The sequence below is a fragment of the Carlito syrichta genome, unplaced genomic scaffold (genome assembly GCF_000164805.1).
Source record: "Carlito syrichta isolate Samal-C Ts95f unplaced genomic scaffold, Tarsius_syrichta-2.0.1 Scaffold74005, whole genome shotgun sequence".
Taxonomy (NCBI): Eukaryota; Metazoa; Chordata; class Mammalia; order Primates; family Tarsiidae; genus Carlito; species Carlito syrichta.
This window is the reverse complement of record NW_007018101.1, coordinates 75,347-98,133: the sequence shown is the minus strand read 5'-3', so window position 1 is coordinate 98,133 and position 22,787 is coordinate 75,347. Positions and strand designations below refer to the sequence as shown.

Here is a 22,787-nt window from a genome sequence, read left to right as displayed (position 1 = left end):
GCGGATCATGACTTCACACCTCTGGCGATGTGCTAGGGAAAACAAAGCTGAGGTTTGGAAAGATGTCTTGCGTAGCAGTGATATCCATGAGAGCAAATGCTGATGCCAGAGACCGTGTTTCAGGGAAGTGCAAAAGAAGTCTGTGAGATTGCTGTCGTGTATTTATGATTAGTAATTTACATTTAGCGGTAAAATATAATATAAAGCTATTTTGCCTTGCTTTTTGTTTTGTTTTGTTTTCCTTTTCTTTTCTAATTTTCCCGATGAACGTTCTTCATTTAAATCTGTTGTCTTCAGAAATGCTCAGGAACTGCGCGTGGAGAAGGTACAGCTGGAGTTGGAGACGCACGAGATGGAGAAGAAACTACGAGAATTCCGATCAACGCGGAGCAAAGAAAAGGAAGAAAGAGAGTGGGTGAAATCTTAGAGGAGTAAAACGAGTTATTTAAATAACTATCTTACACACTGTCGTCATTCCAATCAAAATGCTCAGTGGGTGTGCAGTTTCCAGCTTGTCCTGATGAACAAGTCATATTCAATTCCCCCCAAGTCTTTTTTGCATGCCCTCAGATGAGGAATGTTGTTTTTTAAAATTACCATTACTTTTGTTTCTTCTGAACTTTATTTGGTCTTTTCCCGTTTTCCTTCCTTCCACTTTATGCTTCTCAATAATTTTTGGTCTAATGACTAAGACAGAAACACACTTTGTGCTCTTGGAAAATTTCCATGTGCAGCACATGGACATCAGTTTATGTTCAGAGCCATTTTTTTATTTTTTATTTTTTTGAGTTGGAATCTCACTCTGTCGCCCAGACTGGAGTGCAGTGGCCACTCCCGACCACCGCAGCCTCCACCTGCTGGGCTCCGGCGTTCCTTCCACCTCAGCCTTCCAAGTAGCTGGAACTACAGGCGCGTGCTACCACACGCGTTTTTTTGATTTTTATTGTAGAGATGAGGTCTCGCTGGCCAGGCGGGTCTCGAACCCGCGGGCTCAGCCAATCCACTCACCTCAGCCTCCCAAAGGCATGGGATTACAGGCTGAGCCACCGAGCCCAGCCCAGAGCCATTTTTATTTATTAAAAGACTTGGTGGTGGGGGAGGGGGGTGGGCAGGAGTTTGTGTGTCCAAATATCAGAATCATTCAAACCCTCAAGTATGTTCAAAATATTTTTAGCAAATGCCAGTTAGTTGAAATTTATTCATGAGTACTCTCTAATATTATATTCGTACATCTGTACTAATTTTACTGAGGTTGTTTTGTTACAAAACAGTAAAAGCGATAATAGTCCAGTAAAACTGATAGTTATATGATGTTTCTCTCATATCTCTTGTGAGTTCTAGACTGACTCCCAGCTCGTTTTCTAGCACATTTTTAATAATTAAAAATTCTCCCACAGACATCTTTGCACAAGTCTATATACATACATGTGTGTGCCTGTGTGTGGTGTGTGTATTTCTGATGTGTATTTTCTCTTATGTTTTCACAAATGAGATTACCTATAAAAATATGGGAATAAACTTATATCCTGTTGTTTTTCTTAATATATTTCAGTGCTGTTAATTGCATCTGCACACACTAATTTACCTCATTTTCTTAGTGACTACAAAGTATTTCTTTCTTTTTTCTTTTCTTTTTTTTTTTTTTTATTGTAGAGACGAGGTCTTACCAAGTTGCCCAGGCTGGTCTTGAACTCCTGAGCTCAGGTAATCCTCTCACTTTGACTTCCCAAAGTGCTGGGATTACAGATGTGAGCCACTGTGCCCGGCCAGAGTATTTCTTTGTGTGGTTATAACAGCACTTATTTTTCAGATCTTCATTAAGTTTTTGGAACTTTATGCTTATAAATATATGCTTCTACATGCATTTTTTCTTACATATGCCAGGGCATCTGTGGGATAAACTCTTGCCTCTGTAATTTTAGGTCAAAGAGTATATACATTATACATTTTGCATTGTGGTAGACATTGAGAAATTATCTTCCAAATAGACTTCAAAAGTTTGTATCTTTCCCTACAGGGTGTGGGAGCATATATTTCACATGCCTTTGCTGTCCAAACTCTTTTAATGTTAAATTTACTTTTGTTTAATTCTCAGTGTTGGCCAGCAAATACCTGTGAAGTATCTTCTGAACCACTAAGGAAAATTCAAATATGTTTACCATAGTCTCATTAGCATTTATATTTGCAGTCCAATTGTGAAAAAGATGCAAGACACAAATGCATACCCTCTCTAATAGCCAGAGTGTTGGTTTCATCAAAGCATCTCATGTTGTACATCATCCCAAGTGATAAAATTTATGATGTGTCTTGTTGCTTTTCTCTTAATAATCCAGTGACCAGTTTTTCTCTCTTCACTGATTTGGACTTAGTTTTAACTTCTGAATTTTACCCATCTGAGAGTTAGAATTCCTGAAATCATCCCCTTTGAGTAAGTTTGATATTTTTAATATTCTAAAGCTTAAATGAGCTTTCAGAATAGTTATATACTTTCTAAGGTCACACAGATAATAAAAGTCATAGGCAGAATGAGAACTTGCCACTCACCAGCCAGGAAGTCCACATCCTAGTCCTAATCATTTATTATCTCTGTGACATTGGGCAAATTGTTGTCTCAGAGATTTTTAAATAAAAATTGGTGTCCCTGAACTAGTAACTTAAAAAAAATTGCGAGGTTCAAGTACAAGTGCTTTGGAAACTGGAAAACTAAAGTTTGCCCTCTTGGCTTTAATAAGGAATTCATCACTTACTAGATCTGCTGAATATTTTGAGGGTACTGCGTTTCCTCTTTACATTAGTGGACACTTAGCTCTTGAAACTGCATGGCAACCTGTAAGGTTTCCTATACTTCAATAAAAGTATCTTTAGTCACTGTGAAGGTTAATTTATAAAATTATAAAAAAATGAAAATTTTAGTTGGTGTTTGGACATTTTGCTTTTATTCAGATACTTCACAAAAGTCACAAATATGGTAGAGCTATATTTTAAAGTTACTGAAGCTATTGGGGCATTATTGATTTTTCATTTTCATTTTGTGCTGGTTTGTTACACATTAACAACTGAATTTCTAGTTCCTAAAATGGGAAAACTACATTTGCTTTCATTAAAAGAAGACATATGTTTAGTAATTACAGTTTCTTTTGTTTAAATCTATTGAAGGTCAAATGAATATCACTGGAAATCTGGAAAAGCGGGAAAATTTGGTCATCAATCACACATTATGTTACAAAACAAAGGAAATATTTTTAAGGTAAGAAGATACTACTTGATTCCCAGGCAATTTACTGAGCAAAAAGATATACATTATTTTTTCAGGTCTTGTATTTTCTTCCATTCTCACAAATTTATGATTCTTATTTTAACGATTTTGCATATTATTGAAATTTTTATTTTTTGTAGGCTAATATGCAACTTTCATTAATTATTCAGTTATGTTTTTGTTTTAATCTACAAGTCCACTTTTAAAAATTTGCATTGAGGTGAATTTTTCCATTTTGAATTTTTTCATTTAGTTCAGTTCTGGTTTAAAGTGTATGGAATACCATGATATGGTTCCAGATTAAGGTGAAAGGTAATATTATTTGACATAACAAATAAAACACTTTATTTCTATCACATTTGTTTAATGTTTATATATGCTGCTTGAGCAATCATTTATTATTTATATACTGTTGATTCCATGTGTGAAGATATGCAAGAAAACAATACTTTTCAGTTTCTCTATAGAAGTTGTCTTTCACTATAGAATTGTCTTACCTTAACTGTGTATTGTAAAAAATAACATTTTATTATATTTAAGTTTAAAGTCAGATAAGTATCTTTTTGTAAAGAAAACTGTTTTGCTTCTGGACCCTTTAGTCCCAGATCTGTGACTTTGTAATTATTAAGTTACACAACATTTTGTTTTTTGTGTCCCTCTCACTAAACTTTCATTGGTTCAGTAGGCATCTGCTGCCATCTGACTTGGCATGTCTCAATTTTTTGGCTTCAAAAAAGTGCTTTTCTTCTCTAGTGTAACTCTTAGTGAGATAGGTTTCTTTAATTTTGGGGCCAAAAGTTTTATAATTCACTTTCCTTTTTCATTAACTTTCTGAAATAGTGTTCAGTGTTTCAGATATATTAAAAATGCTGTTTATTTGTTTATTTTTAACATATTTTTTATTTTAAAATTGTGGGGTACAGTTAAGGGTTAGGTTTACAAATATGCACCATTCAGGCACCCTTGTTGATAAGGGGTGTCTCCCCGTCCCCAGTCAGATATTGACTACCGTTAGTCCCACCTCCCTTCCCCTCCCTACCCCCCCATAGTTTCCCACCACTGTCAGACCTTTTCTTATAGTATTATGATAGATCTTCAGGGTCTGCTATATGAGTGAGAACATGTGATACTCAGATCTTTGTTTCTGTGAGAGATCACTCAGTATTCTAGACTCTAGTTCCATCCAGGTTGCTGCGACATTCATGATTTTGTTCTTTTTTATGGCTGTGTAGTATTCCATCGTGTATATGTACCACATTGTTGTAATTTATTTAATGGCATTTATTAAATGCTTTCTTTGCCTTATAGTGAATGACTCTTGTTTTCAAAGAGATCTTCATTTAATATGCATGGTGAAAGCCATCATGTAATTTTTGCTATAATCACCTAGCATATGAACAATCTGTGCTTGGGAGATAGTAGTTTAGTTTGACAAATATTTGGGAGTTTACAAGTTATAATTGGGAAGAAAAAAATAGTGGCATGTATATCAGAATCCCAGTTCCCCAAACCTCGTAATTAGGTGTGAGGATGGACACGTTGGGACTGGGCAGCTGTGCAAGGCAGGTCCCGAACACGAGAGGGGCAGGAGAGGAGATGGCCTTGAGTGCCAGGCTGAGGACTCTGACTTTCATCAGCTGGATGGGATCCCCGACAGCCTTCCCGCCAGAGAGTAGCACGATTCGGGCAATGACTTATGATGGTTGACCTTAATCAGTATCCAGGGGATTTGTGGTTAGAGCACAGAGCAAGGAGTCTCCAAACTGTTCTGATCGTGTACCACCTTAGAAAAGAATATATTTTGAGCACAGACTTCCTACACATGTATGCCAACTTACTAATATATCATGTGTGTTATAAAATAAAATATGGAAATTAATCATATTAAATATAAATATGAATAGATGTTTCTTGTCTGCTGCCCAGTGTTTTCTTTTCTTTTTTTTTTGAGTTGGAGTCTCACTCTGTCACCCAGACTGGAGTGCAGTGGTTGCTCCTGGCCACTGCAACCTCGACCTGCTGGGCTCTGGTGATCCTTCCGCCTCAGCCTTCTGAGTAGCTGGAATTACAGGCATGTGCTACCATGCCTGGCTGATTTTTTGATTTATTGTAGAGCTGAGGTCTCGCCAAGTTGCCCAGGTGGGTCTCGAACCCGTGGGCTCAGGCAATCCATTCACCTCAGCCTCCCAAAGCACGGGATTACAGGCTGAGCCACTGAGTCCGGCATGCCCAGTGTTTTCTAAGCTCCCTTGGGCCTGCATGCTGCTTTGGAGGTCACTGGTAGAAAGGTGGAGAGACTTATTTGGAAGACTGTTAAAAGAAACTGAAGGTCAGATGAAAGGAGTCTGAATTAGAAAGTCAGCAGAGAAAGTATAAAAGAAAATATGGAACCAAAGACAGCAAGAAATCTGAGGAGGAAGTCACATATAGAACTGATATTCCAGGTTGGCGCAGTGGCTCACACTTGTAATACCTGTAATATCTGTAGCACTTGGGCAGGCTGAGGCCATCTCTACTAAAAAATAAATAAGCCAGATGTGGTGGTGTACACTTGTAGTCCCAGCTACTCAGGAGATTGAAGTGGAAGAATTGCCTGAGCTCAGGAGGTCGAGTCTGCACTGAGCCATGATCGTGTCACTGTACTCCAGCCTGGGTGACAGAATGAGACCCCGACTCAAAAAAAAAAGAACTGATGTTTCAGGTCCTTGACTAGGAGATAGCATACTGAAGGGAGTTAGATGAGTCTAGGTTCACTTCCAGTTTCTGTGTGACAGCTGAAGCTGAGGGAGCCAATGTGCTCTGAGAAACGAGTAAAAAGAAGAGAGACGTGGCGAAGGACGCTTAGGGGAAGCCAGTGTGTGGAGGGCATCAGCCAGAGAGCTTTAATATTTACTCCGTCTGTTGTAGGACCAGGCAACAATTTAGCACTTTCCCTTTTTATTTAGTTAAGTGCTTATGTCACTCCTTAAGAGGCAGTTGTCCTTACTCCAGCTCTGCAGGTGATGTAACTTAACATCAGAGAAGTTAAACAACTCACTTAAGGTCGATGCTAGGGCCAAGATGTGTCATGTAACATGTTTGAGGTCAAAGGCCAGGGCTAAGATGCAGAACACAAGCTCTAGGCTTGTCCTAGGATAATCTGCCCATGCTGCAGTGGGGAAAAAGAATGGCAGGAGCAGAATCAAAGCAGTTCAGTTTCACAGAAGACGACAGCAACGGAGGGCAGTTTTAAGTGCAGATAGTCAGCATTGTCCAACGTGTCGTGCAGTAAACACAGTTTTGAGTATCTGTTTAGACTGCTGTTTCTTAAGGGGGGCAAGTTTGCTTCCCAGGAGACCTTTTCAGATATCTTTGAGAATAATTTTTTGCTAAAGGTATAATGTGAGCTCGGGCTGGAGATGCTACTGAAATCCTATGAGACAGCCCCCCAACTAAGAACTACTTGACCCAAAGGTCAGTGGGGTTGAGGTCAAGAAACCCTAGACTATAACAGACTGTATAGATGACAGTTCACTTACCCTTTCTGAGCATCTGTCAACCGCAGTTGTAGACACACAGCAACACCTGCAGCCACTTCACAGAGTTCTGAGCAAAATGCGTGAGATGATCTATGTGAAATCACTGTAATATTACCTGAACTTCACCTTAAACTGTCTATTTCTGGAGAATAAAAAAGTGGTAAAACTCTGAATTTGATGATTGGATCATTATGAGATAGGGAAGTTTTAGGTTGATGCATAAGGTCATAGCACTTGTTTTTGGCATGGCAACACTGTGGTGTTGGGAGTTCATCATTTGCCATTCGGAGGGACAATGTTGTACTTGTGAATATGCCTCACATTTTGCAGATTTGAAGACAGCTAGTGCTTTTGTGTGCTAAAGAAGATGGAGTGTCAAGTGGGAAAAAAGCAAACACTTTCAACATATTCTTCTGTTTGAGTTTAACAGAGGAGTTAAGGCAGTGGAGCTGGCTCAGAACATTTTTGCTGTGTACAGAGAGAATGACATTGGGGAAAGCATGGAAAGCAAATGGTTTTGTCATTTCAAAGAGGGCCACTTAGACCCGAGTGATTCTTCACATTCAGGAAGACCCTTGGGCTTTGACAAAGACCATTTAAATGCTTTAATTCAGGATGATTCATGTCAGTCAATTTGGCACATATGATGAACTGACCAGTCAACTACAGTGCAACATTTGCATTCCATGGGCAAATGAAAAATGCTACGAACATATGCCTCAGCCCGATAGCTCTCAAAGGGTTGGAAAGAAGGGTAGAACGCCATGAGGAAAGACTGCTGCTGCAGCGAACACGAACGTGGAGGGTGACCTTAACAAGGGCTTATCAGGACCTGGGGAAGACTTTGCACATTGCTTTTTAGAATGGGGAGAGGCTGTGAGCCCATCTGTGGCATGAGAGAGGAACATACTAGGGGAGGACAGGTTGAAAATGTCAAGAGTGATACCAGGTGCGGGGTGTGTGGTCTTTGAAGAGGTGGTTCACTAAAGTGGTCTTCTCCAGGGAAGAAAGACACATTTTTTCTCCTTAGCCAAGAAAGATGGAAGAAGAAGCAGATGGTGATAAAAGCAAATTTCAGGGATTGTGTTTGGCAGTTGGTGAGGCAGAATACTGGAAAGTCGCAATGGAAAGACCTCAACGTTCTTCGTAAAGTTGAAGACTATCATCTGCTTGAGTGAAGGAAGGGGGAGGGGAAGGAGAAGGATTGGCGTTGCCGTTGTGGAAATCAGGATTGGGGTTGAGCAGCAAATGAGTCAATGGGTTGCCGAAGAGCTGGGAGGACCTACGGGAGTGTTGAACATGGATCCGTGGGAGAGCCCACAGTATCCTTCCGTCACAGTGGTGGGTAGACACAGGAGGTCTAAGAGGGAAGAAGTGGGATGATGGAGCTTGGCACTGAGCAGCTTTGGAGTCTAGATGTTGGAGGTGTGGTTTTCAGAATACTGCAAAGGTGCAAGGTTGGGTCACAATGGAGAGGGGCTGAGGAGGCACTCAGGGCTTCATGGTGGCCAGCATGTTGGAGGGTCTTCAGGGCCTCAGATGAGCATGACATCGAGGTCCCTAAGATGATGGACCAGAAGAGTGACGGAGGGAGAGACTGAGCAGGTTGCAGGAGTCCAGGTGGAAGGGGATCCTGAAGCTGATAAAGGCCGCGAGTGGTCAGTGGGGCTTGCTGGGGAGGCGGCTTTGCTGGATGATGACAGTGGGAGAATATTCCGGAAGCAGCATAAATATAGGTGCCATATATACATATTCACACACGTGCATCTATATATACAACATGCACACACAGAGAGAGAAGGGCTTCCTCTCTTCTGGTGAGCAAGAGGGCGGGGAAAGGAGTGCTCCTCTGGGAGGCGCCGGCGAAGGCTGTGTCTGAGGCGGGGCTCCAGGTCACACCAGCTGTTGGGTGGCATGTCTTCAGGAAAGGCATGACGATGAGATGCTCAGTGACTGCTCCCCACTGTCTCCATGGGGTGGTGGGACCCGGGGGAAGGATGGCCATGGGAGAATGACAAGGAGCTCATCGAGCTGAGCCTGAGAAGATCCCGCAAGGGGCTTGCGGGGGAGTTTGGCCTGTGGTGGCCAGAGGCACCGGCGGGAGTCTGGAGGCATTTGGGAGTGCCAGGGCGGCTGACAACACCCGCCAGTTCCACCCCAGTGGCGCAGACTGTATGCCTGTGTGGTAGGTCCGTGAGGCTGCCCTGGTGGTGCCCGATGGCACCCCTCCCTGCCCATGGTGATGGTATGAGGGTCAGTGGTCAGTAAGGCACAGGCGTGGGTGTCTGCATATGTGATGTCTGTATGTGTGAGGGTGGATGTGTATGCATGTGTGTGTATATATATGTGTACATGTACACATGTGCACACATAAATGTGCATGTGTGTATATATGCATGCATGTGAATGTGTATATGCCATACATATATGTATGCACACACACGCTTGTGCATATATGTACTTGCACGTGTGTATATGCATCTGTGTATACATATATTTGTGTATATGTGCTTATGTGTATGTGTGTGTCTGTATTTATATATATAGGTGTCTGTTGTATATTTGCATGTGTGTAGGTATGTGTATATGTATGCGCAGATGTGTATATGTGCGTGTGTGTGTGTATGTGCACATGAGTGTATCCTTGGTCTGATCCTACTCACTCCTCAAGCTTTTCCCAAACAGATAAAAACCAGACCTATGAAGAAGTAGAATTTGGCTAAAAATAACAGCTAGCATCTTGTTTATTGAAATATTTTAATGTAATTTGAATTATTTGAAGTAAATGTGAATGTATTCATAAGGCAGAAAAATGTATTCATAATAATAAAAACAAACTTTAACATTTCTCTAATAATGAGTTCATTCTGCCGTGGCATAGTCATCCATTCTGTCCAGGGCCACCCATCACACAATGACCATGTTTCAATTCACAAGTATCATTAAGGTAATCATATTGGATAATTTTGTTATGAAAAATGAGATTAAATTATCTGTAACTTGTATAATAATGCCAGTTTAAAAATAAAAGTGTGATTCACAGAAAAATTGATGTTTCAATCCTATTTTATTTCTTGCTGTGGTTGGTATTTAGCATCTGAGCAGCTCCTTAAAGAACATGTGTAACAAGTACCCCATGGAAGCAAAACCCTGGATTCACTGAGAGTAATTAGCTCTAAATTTTCACCGACTGTGGCTGGTGCAGCCTCAGATATAGAGGCAGTGACTGTTCTCTGATTTTCGTGTACAAAGTGAGCAGTTGAGCTTGTAATTTGCAGACTGAAAACCAGGGCTGAATTGAGAGTGTCTGTATACCTGCATGCCCCCCAACCCTGCCATGCTCATCTGCACTCTTTAAGTGCTGGTTTTAGTAAGAACAAGGCAAGTCTGTTTGATCGCAGTCTGTTTTGTTCCCTAAAATGCTAAGATCCAAGGATTTCAGGTGATTGTTTATTTGAAATACGGAGTTACTCAGTCTTTTGGCTACAACTTAGGAAAGTCAGGATTCATAAATAATGTATTTGAAGTTTGGATCGGTGGTGCTTAAACATGCAGTTCTCCAAATTTGGCAAATAAGATAATGATTTATGTAAGCAGACTAGCTCAGTCACAACTCAGTCTAGATTTAGTCTACACATATATTAGACTGCGTGTTTCAGAACAAGGAGAGATATAAGACTTAATGAAGATTTTCAATATTTGAATGCTAGCACTTTCTTGAAATCATGATGACATATAATGGCTTTTGATTAAAAATAATTTATGTTTTTAAAAACTGGTTTACATATACTTCCAAAATTTTTTAGTGAATTTTTATTAAATTAATTGAAAGGTTTATACATGTTTTAATGATGATCTCCTATCAATTTTATATTATTTTTAAAAAATAAATTCTTGTTCAAGCTGAATCAAATGCTACAACCTTCTAATATTTTTGTTAGTAACTTAATTAAACTTTCTTTGCATCACAGAATAAAATCTGACAAACAATATCTATTTTATTAATACAGTCTTCTGGCGGAAAAGTGAAATTAAAATTACTGAAGGAACAGATTCAAGGTAAACAGTTTGCCACCATATTTTTAGATACCACAGCTACAATTCCTTTGCTTTTGCCTTTGAACTACATGAAAAATTAAAGTGCTAGAATTGTTTAAGCAATATACAAATTCTAAACACCCAGATGATGACACTTTGATTTTCAAAATACATTTTATTTAGGGTTTTTTTTTGGGAGGCTTTTATGTCAAAAACATCAACTTAGGATATAATCATAATGATAGCATTTTTCAAAAGTGAGGACTTTTCATTGCACTGCTCCTTAAACTTCACTGATATAATCTTTTAACCAGGAAGATAATTTGGTAGTATAAAATTATAAATTTACTCTAGGAAACATTAAACGTTTTGAAAAATTGCTTTACATTTTTTTTTTTTGAGTCGGAGTCTCACTCTGTCATTCAGACTGGAGTGCAGTGGCCACTCCCGGCCACCGCAGCCTCCACCTACTGGGCTCCGGCGATTCTTCCACCTGTAGCTGGAACTACAGGCTTGCGCTATTTTAACAAATTATTTAACAATAGCAAGTACCAAAAATAAAATTTGAATTTATGATAATTCCAAAGGAAATAAGATGCTTTTCTGAAAGATAAACATATCTAATTTTGAGTGATTAAGATAATTTTGTAAGCCGGGCTCAGTGGCTCAACCTGTAATCCTGCGCCTTTGGGAGGCTGAGGTGAGTGGATTGCCTGAAGCCCGCGGGTTCGAGACCCGCCTGGGCAACTTGGCAAGACCTCATCTCTACAATCAATCAAAAAATTAGCCGGGTGTGGTAGCGTGCGCCTGTAGTTCCAGCTACTTGGAAGGCTGAGGTGGAAGGATCGCCGGAGCCCAGCAGGTCGAGGCTGCGGTGGCCGGGAGCGGCCACTGCACTCCAGTCTGGGCGACCGAGTGAGACTCCAATTCAAAAAAAAAAAAAAAAAAATCAGCCGGGCATGGTAGCGCACACTTGTAGTTCCAGCTACTCAGAAGGCTGAGGCAGAAGGATCACTGGAGCCCAGCAGGTCGAGGCTGAGGAGGCCGGGAGCGGCCACTGCACTCCAGTCTGGGCGACAGAGTGAGACTCCAACTCAAAAAAAAAAAAAAAAAAAAAGATAATTTTGTAAAACAAATTTTAGAAATACTTATGCTACACTACTTATATGTTTATGGACACATACACTTATTATAAATATAATAAGTTATATACACTGTTATAAATAGTTAGAACTTGTTCTGTGGGGACTTCTCTTCAATCCAGAGATGGGCAATGTGCCTCGTTTCATTACTTTATCCACTGGAAAACTACACATTATGTTTTTAAATGATTGCTCTAACTTTTTTTTCCTTCCAGAGGCAATGAAGCAACCAGTTATTTATAAAATGTCACATACTTCTGAAGGTGGAAAACCTAAGATTAAAGGGAAGGCTTGCGGACAGTGTGAGAACAGAGCTGCCCTGCTGGTAAGTGCACGGTCACGAGCCCCAGATGTGCCCTTTCACACGGCCTGTCTCTGGTTCCAGCACAGCTTGCCTTGGTGGCCAGATGCTTTTCCTCCTCACTGTGCACACTGCTGGCAGTTACCTCCTTCTTGCATAGGACGTTACCTCAGTCCTTGTCCTGTCCTTTCATAAGGACATTACCTTATGCCCGTATCCCCTCTCCCTTGGGCCACGCCTGTCAGCACACACACATGCTGCAGTGTCTTCCATCCACGACCAAAACCAAACCAAAGCTACCACACAATTGTTGTAGCCTCAAACCTTCCTCTGCTCCCCTGTGTTGTAAAACTCTTCCGAAGCATTATCTATACCCACTGTCGTCATATTCTTTCCTCCTGCTGTCTGCCTTTTAAAAAAACTGAGGTGTAATTTACTTTCCGTAAAATAGACAGATCTCAATGGACAATTCGGTGCCTTTTGACAAATGTGTACACCCTGACAGGATATATTGACAGTTACCTCACCCCAGAAGTTTCCTGCTTGCCTCTGCCATCAATCCCCACCTCAAAGGCAACTACTGTTCTGGTTTTTAAACCTAGCAGTGCCTATTGTTGAACTTTACGTCAGTGGAATGATACAGTACACATTTTTCGAATCCTTTTGCTCCACATGAAAAGGCAAATGTGGTAACTGATCAGTAATTTGTTTGGGTGTATCTGTGAATAGTATGGAATTACACAGATATGCCACAATTTGTCCCACATTGGATGACATTTGGGTTGTTTCAGTGTTTTGCTCTTATGCTTAAGGTTGCTGTGCACCTTTATGGGCCAATCTTTTTTGTTTATTCTTCCTTCTCGTAAAAGTTATTAAGTGAAACTAAAATAAGTACAGAAAATTGTGCATACTGACAGCTCTTTCATTGTGACCAATTTTATGAACATTTAAAAAAATTGTGGTAGAACCATCTGCAACTTAACATCCTTGCTATTTTAAGTGGCAGTTTAGTGGCATTAAGTGTATTCACGTTGTTAGGATAGTGTCACCACCACTGATTCACAGAACTCTTTTCATTTTACAAAACTGGAGTTCTGTACCCATTGAATACTGATGCTCAGACCCTAGCAAACACTGTTTTACTTTCCGTCTCTAAGAATTTGGAATCATATGTTATTTGTCCTTTTTGTCATTGACTTCTTTCACTCAGAATAATATTCATAAGTTTTGATGAGGATGTAGCATATATCAGAATTTCTTTTCTTTTTAAGGCTGAATGAAGTTTGGTTTATGTATATACCCCACTGCATTTATCTATTCATCTGTTGATGGACACCTGGCTGCTTCCAGCTTTTGGTGATTGTTTTCTTGTTTTTGTTTTGTTTTGTTTTGTTTTTTTGAGTTGGAGTCTCACTCTGCTGCCCTGGCTAGAGTACAGTGGCACATTCACGGCCACCACAGCCTCAACCTGCTGGGCTCAGGCGATCCTTCTGCCTCAGCCTTTCAAGTAGCTGGAACTACAGACTCACGCCACCACGCCCAGCTAATTTTTTGATTTATTGTAGAGTCGAGGTCTCACCAAGTTGCCCATACTGGTCTCAAACCCCTGGATTCAGGCAATCCTCTTGCCTCAGCCTCCCAAAGTGCTGGGATTACAGACTTGAGCCATCATGCCTGGACTCGGTGATTGCTAGTAGTGCTCTAAGAGATTCTGCTTTCAGTACTTTTGGGGATAGACCCAGAAGTGCAACAGCTATATTCCCATTCTCTTTGAATTCTCTATATTCCATCTTGGGTCTCTACCACTATCCAGCAACTGTCTTTACCAAGATCGCCAGTGACTTCCACATCTTTAAACATAGTAGTCGATGCTCAGTTCTTACCTTAATTTATTAGGAATGTTTGATCTGTTTGATAAGACAGGAAGCCTCTCCTTATCCATGCCTCTCCTTACTTGGCCTCCTCTGGGACACCGTGCTTCCTTGGTTTCATTTTATGTTGATACTTATTTCTCCTCAGCCTTCTTTGCTGTTTTTCTGTATTCTCGGCCTCTTAAAGGGCTCAGTCTTTAAGCCTCTCCTCTAGTCCATCTACAGGTGCTCTCTGGTTCTTTTATCCAACCTCTTGGCTTTGAAAACTATATATATATTGACAGTTTCTTATTTATTTATTTATTTTTGAGTCAGAGTCTCACTCTGTTTCCTGGGCTGGAGTGCAGTGGCAGGAATGTGGCTCACCTCAGCCTCGAACTCCTGGACTCAAGTGATCCTCCCGCCTTAGTCTCCTGAGTAGCTGGGATTTCAGGCACACTCTACCACACCTGGCTAATTATTGGATTTTTTTTGTAGAGATGAGGTGTTGTTATGTTACCTAGGCTGGTCTTGAACTCCTGGACTCAAGCAGTCCTCTTGCCTCAGCCTTCCAAAGTGCTGGGATCATAGACTTGCGCATTGTGCCTGGCCTGATTTCCTAATTTACACATCCACTCCATCCTCTCCCCTGAACTTTTGACTCAAACTGCCTACTCCAGGCTGGAGTACAGTGACACACTCATGACCACCACAGCCTCGACCTGCTGGGCCTTTACTGAATGTCTAATAGACATCACTATCTTAATATGTCCAAAACTAAGCCCTTAATTTTTCTCCAATAAATATTCTTCCATCCCAGTTTCTTCATACACATGTCAATTCAAATGTTACCTACCCCAACAGCCCTTTTTAAAATAGCAAAAGCTGTCTTGCACCCTCTAGTTTTGTGAAGCGACTTTAATTATCTACATGACATTGATCACCACTTAATATATATTCATTTGGTTATTTTCTTCCTAAATGTAAACTTTGTGAGGGTGGGAGCTCAGTTTTGTTTACTTTTTGGGTTCACCACCTAGAATTATGTCTGCAGGGTTGTAGGCACTCAGCAAGTATTTATTGAACGAATAATTTCTTTAAAACTATTTTATGACTGGGTTCGATGGCTCAGCCTGTAATCCCAGCACTTTGGGAGGCCGAGGCGAGTGGATTGCCTGAACCCGCGGGTTTGAGACCCGCCTGGGCAACTTGGTGAGACCTCGTCTCTACAACAAATAAAAAATTAGCTGGGTGTGGCAGCACATGCCTGTAGTTCTGGCTACTTGGAAGACTGAGGCAGAAGGATTGCTAGAGCCCAGCAGGGTGAGGCTGCAGTGGCCGGGAGCGTGCCACTGCACTCCAGTCTGGATGACAGAGTGAGACTCCAACTCAAATAATGGAGACTTTAATTTAGACCTATTTTTCTTTAGGTTAGCATTGAAGACATTCCAATATTTTTAGTGATTTTATTTTATTTTTTTTGAGTCGGAGTCTCACTCTGTCACTCAGACTGAAGTGCAGTGGCCGCTCCCGGCCACCACAGCCTTGGCCTGCTGGGCTCTGGCGATCCTTCCGCCTCAGCCTTTCAAGCAGCTGGAACTACAGGCCCATGCTACCACGCCCGGCTGATTTTTTGATTTATTGTTGAGATGAGGTCTCACCAAGTTGCCCAGGTGGGTCTTGAACTCGCGGGCTCAGGCAATCCACTCACCTCAGCCTCCCAAAGGCATGGGATTACAGGCTGAGCCATCGAATGATTTTAAATAGCATGCATAGGTAGGAAGCAGTTACCCCCTCCTGGAATTCAATAATTGTAACTTTGTAACTAATATTTGTAGATTATGTTATTTCAGAGAACTTTGCATAATTTTTGACATAAGGCTATATTAATAGGCTTATTTAATGGCAGTTTTAACTGACTCAAAGAGAATGCTGCATATCTGATTATGTGACGTAAAGTGTAAAACCCTGGCTCTTGGTGATATAATGTTCTTATTACATCATATATTTTTTTGTTTGATATAATGGTGGTCAATAATTTAAGGAATCTTTAAAAATTGTAATTGTTGGTCAGGCATGGTGGCTCATGCCTATAGTCCTAGCACTTTGGGAGGCCGAGGTGAGAGGATTGCCTGAGCCCATGAATTTAAGACCAGCCTGGGCAACTTGGCAAGACCTCATCTATACAATAAATCAAAAAATTAGCTACGCATGGTGGCACATGCCTGTAGTTCCAGCTACTTGGAAGGCTGAGGCAGAAGAATTTCCTCAGCCCAGTAGGCCAAGACTGCGGTAGCCATGAGCATGTCACTGCATCCAGCCTGGGTGACACTTAAAAAAATAAATTGTTAAGAACTCTAAAAATTCTAAGCAAATGTTGATATCCTTGAATTAGAGGTATGAGAGCCACAGGGGAATTGCTGGTTAGATTGAATTGTGGAATCTGCTATTAATGATCTGAAAAGGATTTATATATAGGAGCTATGAGTCAATATTTCTTGTAAATTTTCTGCAAAATGCAAAAGATACTGGAATCTCTTCGATGCAAACTGAAAGGAAAATAGGTCTAAATTAAAGAAAAAGTCTATTTTATGAAATAGTAAAGAAATAATTCATTCAATATGTATTTATTGAATGCCTACTCTGTGTTAAACACTTTTTTTTTTAGTTGGATCCTTACTTCCAGGCCAAGCCTTGTCCTTATGTCATGTTGTTCAAACTCCATGGCCTTTAAAAAGTATTCAACAGCAGGGCGCGTTGGCTTACATCTATAATCCCAGCACTTTGGGAGGCTGAGGTGAGAGGATTACCTGAGCCTGCCAGACAGGATGAATAGCATGTACCCTGACTGGAAAGCAGATGAGTGTGACAATATGTGTGGTGATTAAACAGCTGACTTGCCTGAAAAGTGCTGTGTACAGAAGCTAGAATCGAGGCCCTAAACATTCTTAAAGAATTTTGCACCAAGGTGAGAGGTGCCTGGGTCCAGGGGTTTCAAGATCAGCCCGGACAACTTGGTGAGACCTCATCGCCACAATAAATCAAGAAAAATTAGCCAGGCATGGTGGCATATACCTGTAGTTCCAGCTTCTGGGAAGTCTCAGGTGGAAGGATCACCTAAGCCCAGCAGGTAGAGGTTGCGGTGGGCTGTGAGCGTGCCACTGTACTCCAGCCTGGCTTGAGACTCCGACTCAAAAAAAAAAAAAAAAAAAGAATTTGCTAAGGTTCTAAGAAGGATTGGTCTTTGATTTGAAATAAAAATAATGCTTTATGATTATTGTCAAAACACTACAATAAACTATTTAAAAATTCAAATTAAGCAGATCTAATGAGGTAGACTGCAGTATTGTTAAACTCTGAGCTAATCTTGAGTTCTTAAACTTATATGCTGCATGCGTTTATGCTGACTGCATCTTTTTTTTTTTGAGTTGGAGTCTCACTCTGTCACCCAGACTGAAGTGCAGTGGCCGCTCCCCGCCACCGCAGCCTCAACCTGCTGGGCTCCGGTGATCCTTCCGCCTCAGCCTTCCAAGTAGCCGGAACTACAGGCGACCACGCCCGGCTCATTTTTTTTTTATTTATTGTAGAGATGAGGTCTTGCCAAGTTGCCCAGGCAGGTCTTGAACCCGCGGGCTCAGGCATTCCACTCACCTCAGCCTCCCAAAGGTGCGGGATTACAGGCTGAGCCACCGAGTCTGGCTGCTGACTGCATCTTTAGGGTGATATTTCCTTGGTCTCCATCAGGGGAAATGTGTATGGGAGAGGGGGGGCAAGAGCTTGTGTTTTGGGAGTTTGATGCTCAGTTGTAGCTGCTGTTAGCTGTGTGACCTTCAACAAATGTCTTCTTAATCCCTTTACCTCTCTGTTTCCTCATTTCTCAAATAAGTTAGCGACAACAGTAATCGATACCCCCAAATTATCAAGGGCAGTGAGTCAGTGCATGCGAAATATGTAGCATTGTGTCTGGCATATAGAGAAAAGACAATAAACTGTGTGTTTTTGTTGTTGGCACTTTTTAATGACCTAATGCATTTGCATATCTCGATGGCAAAGATAAAGACCCAGACTTCCAAATTTCCTATGTATATATTTGGCAAGTGTGACTGATTTAATTAAGCTTAGTTGGATCATGAAGACTTAGCACAAGTGATCTGGCACTCATCACATTAACAAGATCTTTGTTAAAACGGCACCTGGGAATTCCATTGCTGAAGAAGCGTCTGTGGTGGGACAGAGTTCTTAATGACATTTTCAGCATGTTCCTGCCAGTTATACAAACTGTCTAAAAAGATTACCAGTTGGCAGTAATTTTAACCCAATTTAAATCCAAATATGCTTGTATACCAAAATGTGTAAGCTTACAGCACAACTGCAGCTTTGATCTTCCAGTCTGCACATTTGGCTACTTTAAGTCTGCTGTTAACAAACATTTGGCTGTAGAATTATATGCTGAAACTTGTTTTCAGCTTTCTATATTACATTACAAAAACAGTGCCAAATAGTTTTGCAAAAGTCATTGAAACATTAGCAGGTGTAGTCAATAAAAATTATGCAGAATACATTTTGAAATTCATATTGACATAGCAATGAAATCATATATTCATGTAAAGTTATGGTTTTTAAATTGACTTTACATTTAAAATTATGGATTCAGGATCATATTTTTGTCATCATTTCTTTAGCAGAATGCATCCCTCGAAACAAGCGTTGAAAGGGTAGGAGTGGTTCCTATGCTAGTGATACTGTTTATTTTTCTTTGGCTTAAATAAAATAATACAAACTATATTTGGAATTTTTTTTGAAATTTTTTTTACTCTGCTGCTTATGTCGGAGTGCAGTGGCATGATCATTGTTCACTGTAGCCTTGATCTTCTGGGCTCAAGAGCTTCTCCCACCTCAGCCTCCTGAGTAGCTAATACAAGTATGTGCCACCAAGCCCAACTAATTTTTGTATTGTTATTTGTGGAGACGTGCTTACGTCATATTGCCTAGACTGGTCTCAAACTCCTGGGCTCAAGCAATCCTGCTTTGGCCTCCCAAAGTGCTGATATTATAGGCGTGAGACACTGTGCCAGGCCATGTTTGCATTTTGATAAATACCAGACCATGCAGTCATGTGAAATATTAGATTTTATTTTATTGTGGATTTTATTGAGGTTTTTCGATACAGTTTCCAACTTACTGTAGTTTGACTTAGGATTTTTTGACTTTATAATGGTGCAAAAGCAAGATGTAATCTGTAGAAACCATACTTAAAAGCTTTAATTTTGATTTTTTGGAGTAGTCTTAATCATGTTCCCTTGTTGCCCCTTCTTCACAGTGGAAATACAGCAGCACTCTAACTTTATTGGGCTGTCGTGGGATTAGACAAGAAGGGGTATATCATCCCACTCTTCCATTGGGACAGGGAACATGTGCTCACAGAATTGTGGACATTGTTATTGTTATTTGAAACTAACCCCCTTTTCAAGTTTTATTTTAATTATATAAAATTTTTTGCTCTTTAAACCCATGTTTTTTTTTAATTGTGAAGTTGTGGGGTACAGTTAAGGGTTAGGTATACAATTGCATTTCATTCAGGCACCCTGTTGATATGGGGTGTTTCCCCGTTCCCAGACAGATATTTGCTACTGTTAATCCCATCTCCCTCCCCCCACCATAGTTTCCCAGTACGGTCAGTCATTTTCGTATAGTATTGCATTGGATGTTTAAGGTCCATTATATGAGTGAGAACATGTGATACTCAGATCTTTGTTTCTGTGAGAGGTCACTCAGTATTATAGACTCTAGTTTTATCCAGGTTGCTGCGAAATTCATGATTTTGTTCTTTTTTATGGCTGCGTAGTATTCCATCATGTATATGTACCACATTTTTTTAATCCAGTCCTCTTTTGACGGGCAGCATGGCTGTTTCCAGGTTCTTGCTATTGTGAACAATGCTGCGATAAACATGCGTGTGCAGGTATCTTTTTTATAGAGTGATTTGTGTTCTTCAGGATATATCCCAAAGGGGGATTGTGGGGTCATATGGGAGGTTGGTATTTAGAGCTTTTAAGAATCGCCACACTGCTTTCCACAGAGGTTGCACTAGTTTACACTCCCACCAACAGTGTAGAAGTGTTCCCTTTTCACCACACCCTCTCCAGCAGCTGTTATTTTTTGAGTTGTTGATGATTGCCATTCTGACTGGGGTTAGGTGGTATCTCAGTGTGTAAACCCATGTTTTTTAGTATTGTCCTATTCATTTTATATTCAGGAAACCTGGCTACATCATTGCAGGTATCTGCATCACTACATAGGAATTTTAAGACAATTTTTATTTTTGATTTTTGAATTGGGATCTCACTTTATCACCCAGGCTGGAGTGCATTGGTGTGATCACAACTCACCACAGCCTCGACCTCCTGGACTTAGGCATTCCTCCTGCCTCAGCCTCCCAAGTAGCTGGGACCACAGGCATGAGCTACCAGACCCAGCAATTTTTTAGATTCTTTTGTAGAGATGAGGTCTCACTATGTTGCCCAAGTTGGTCTTGAACTACTGGGTTCAAGTGATCCTCTCACTTCAGTCTCCCAAAGTGCTGGGATTACTGGCGTGAGCCATTACGTCCCACTTTAGCATAATTTTTAAAACTTAATGGACTTAAAAACCTCCTGTTGGGTTTTAATAGGAGTGCAGTCTGCTTTTCCATGCTGTATGTGGTCCAGTGCTTGGTACTCACTTGGGTCCGCGTTGCCACACAAAAGCACTGACTGGGGGCTTGTGAGAATGCAGGGTCCCAGGTCCCTCCCAGACCTGCTGAGCCAGAGACTGTGTTGTTGTAGATCCTAGGTGACACACACACACACACACACACACACACACACACACACACACACACACACACACACTGCACTCACCTGACTGCCCACCTCAGTCCAGCCTGACCAGCGCAAGGCAGGAGAGCTTGGCTGATGTGTCGCCGGACTAACCCAGCACTTTTTACTTGTTACTCCTTGATGCGAAGGAAGAGACAGGAGAGAGAATAGAAGGCGGGAGCCCTGGGAGGAAAGGAAGAGGGTCAGAGGAACCCTGAGGCCCTTGGCACGGACACCCTGCACCACCCAGGCCCTCCTGCTCTCTTAGTTGTGCTGCTAGTGGTTCCTTCTACCCCGGGCCAAATGAGGGCAAAGTCATGGGCATGGGGGCCGTGGTCACACTGTCAAGATTGCAGGGCGGGATGCAAGTGGAGCGTTGTCATTTGTAGTAAGACCTCCATTCTCTTTTCTCTTTACTCCCAGTCTTGCTTGGCACTTTCATAGGTGCAGGTATGTTGCATTACTCAACTTCTCCATACGTTTTAAAAATGACTTTTTAACATCATGGAGAGTTTGGGAGGTAAACGTAAACTTGCCCATGCTTGTTTCATCAGTCATGAACATTGCTGATGTGGCACTGTGGTTCCGTACAATTTTTTTTCTTATTCTTTTTTCCTGTGGGGACTCTTCTAAGAGTGCTTTTAAAACCATAGTTGAGAACCACCAGTGAAGATATACCTTTCAAGGCAGTATATGGGAACTTTCGGAGGAAAATAGCATGCATGTCATTCTAAGCTAATTGTGCTGTGTAATCCATACAGAAAGATGGAATAACTTATGAAAATCAAGGAGTTTTTGATGAGCCATGATGCTGTTTAGATCTTACAAGGTCAAGAAATTTTAGCTGAGACTGCTTGGTGGGTTTATGATTTATTCAGAAATTGTATATACATACACACATCTGTCACATATGCCTAAAACCTAGATTGAGGTTATTGCAGGTATTTTGAGATGAGAATAATTGATATTTACAAATTAGTTTTCCTCAGAGCTAAATCTAAATAGCTGTCCTAGTTTTTTTTTGGGCGGGAGGGCCTTCTCAATTCCGATGACACCGAGGTGTGTAACTTGAAAATATGCAAACAATTACAAATTTATGCAAACGTTTTATCAGAAGTATGCTATTAAAGATTATGTGATTTTTTAAAATGAAAATGTCTTTTAAGGTGTGCCTCGAGTGTGGCGAAGACTATTGTTCGGGCTGCTTTGCTAAAATACACCAGAAGGGGGCACTAAAACTCCACAGAACAACGCTTCTGCAGGTAGGATCTGAAACACCCTTGTGTCTTTGTGGTTTCAACATAAAGGTGTTTAATACATGTTTAATTATCTAGGACTTAGGGTGATTTACATTAGTTTCCAAAACTCTGTTATGTATATGACATATACCTTAAAATTATTTTACTGAACACCAATCTAGATTTCATTTTGCTATTTAGGCCATGTTTTAATAGAGTGGCTGAAACACTTAGCTTGATCAGAGCCTCCGGATTGTGGATTCTGTCTGTGAGCCTGACATTTAAAAATGAGGTAATATTTTTTATGGTGGTTTCAAAAGAAATCATGGATTATTTTAAATGCTATTCCTATGAGGTTTATAAATAGAAATCTCTTATGTTTTCTTTTCATGTTTATTTAAATAACTAGTTTTAAAATTTATCTTCACTCATTATCATGTTGGTAAGCTTATCTCTCAGGTTCCTAGTTTTCCTTCCTATAAGGACCTTTTGTTTACCTTTATATAGTCACTGCTTTTTGAAATGCCTAAACTCAAGTGACTTTAAAATTTCTATACTTAAACAATAAATAGGCTAAATATAGACAC

At 40.7% G+C, this 22,787-nt stretch overlaps 1 protein-coding gene across 1 annotated transcript in view; it reads left to right on the top strand.

Annotated features, from left to right (window-relative positions):
* ZBBX (zinc finger B-box domain containing) overlaps nt 1–22,787 on the top strand; it is a gene marked incomplete at its 3' end in the record, with an annotated part of 103,003 nt that overhangs the window by 10,996 nt on the left and 69,220 nt on the right. The window contains exons 2-6 of the mRNA XM_008053286.2: nt 298–411; nt 3,157–3,247; nt 10,785–10,833; nt 12,170–12,279; nt 22,129–22,224. Coding sequence (XP_008051477.1) covers nt 298–411; nt 3,157–3,247; nt 10,785–10,833; nt 12,170–12,279; nt 22,129–22,224 — 460 coding nt within the window. The remainder of the gene's footprint in view (nt 1–297; nt 412–3,156; nt 3,248–10,784; nt 10,834–12,169; nt 12,280–22,128; nt 22,225–22,787) is intronic.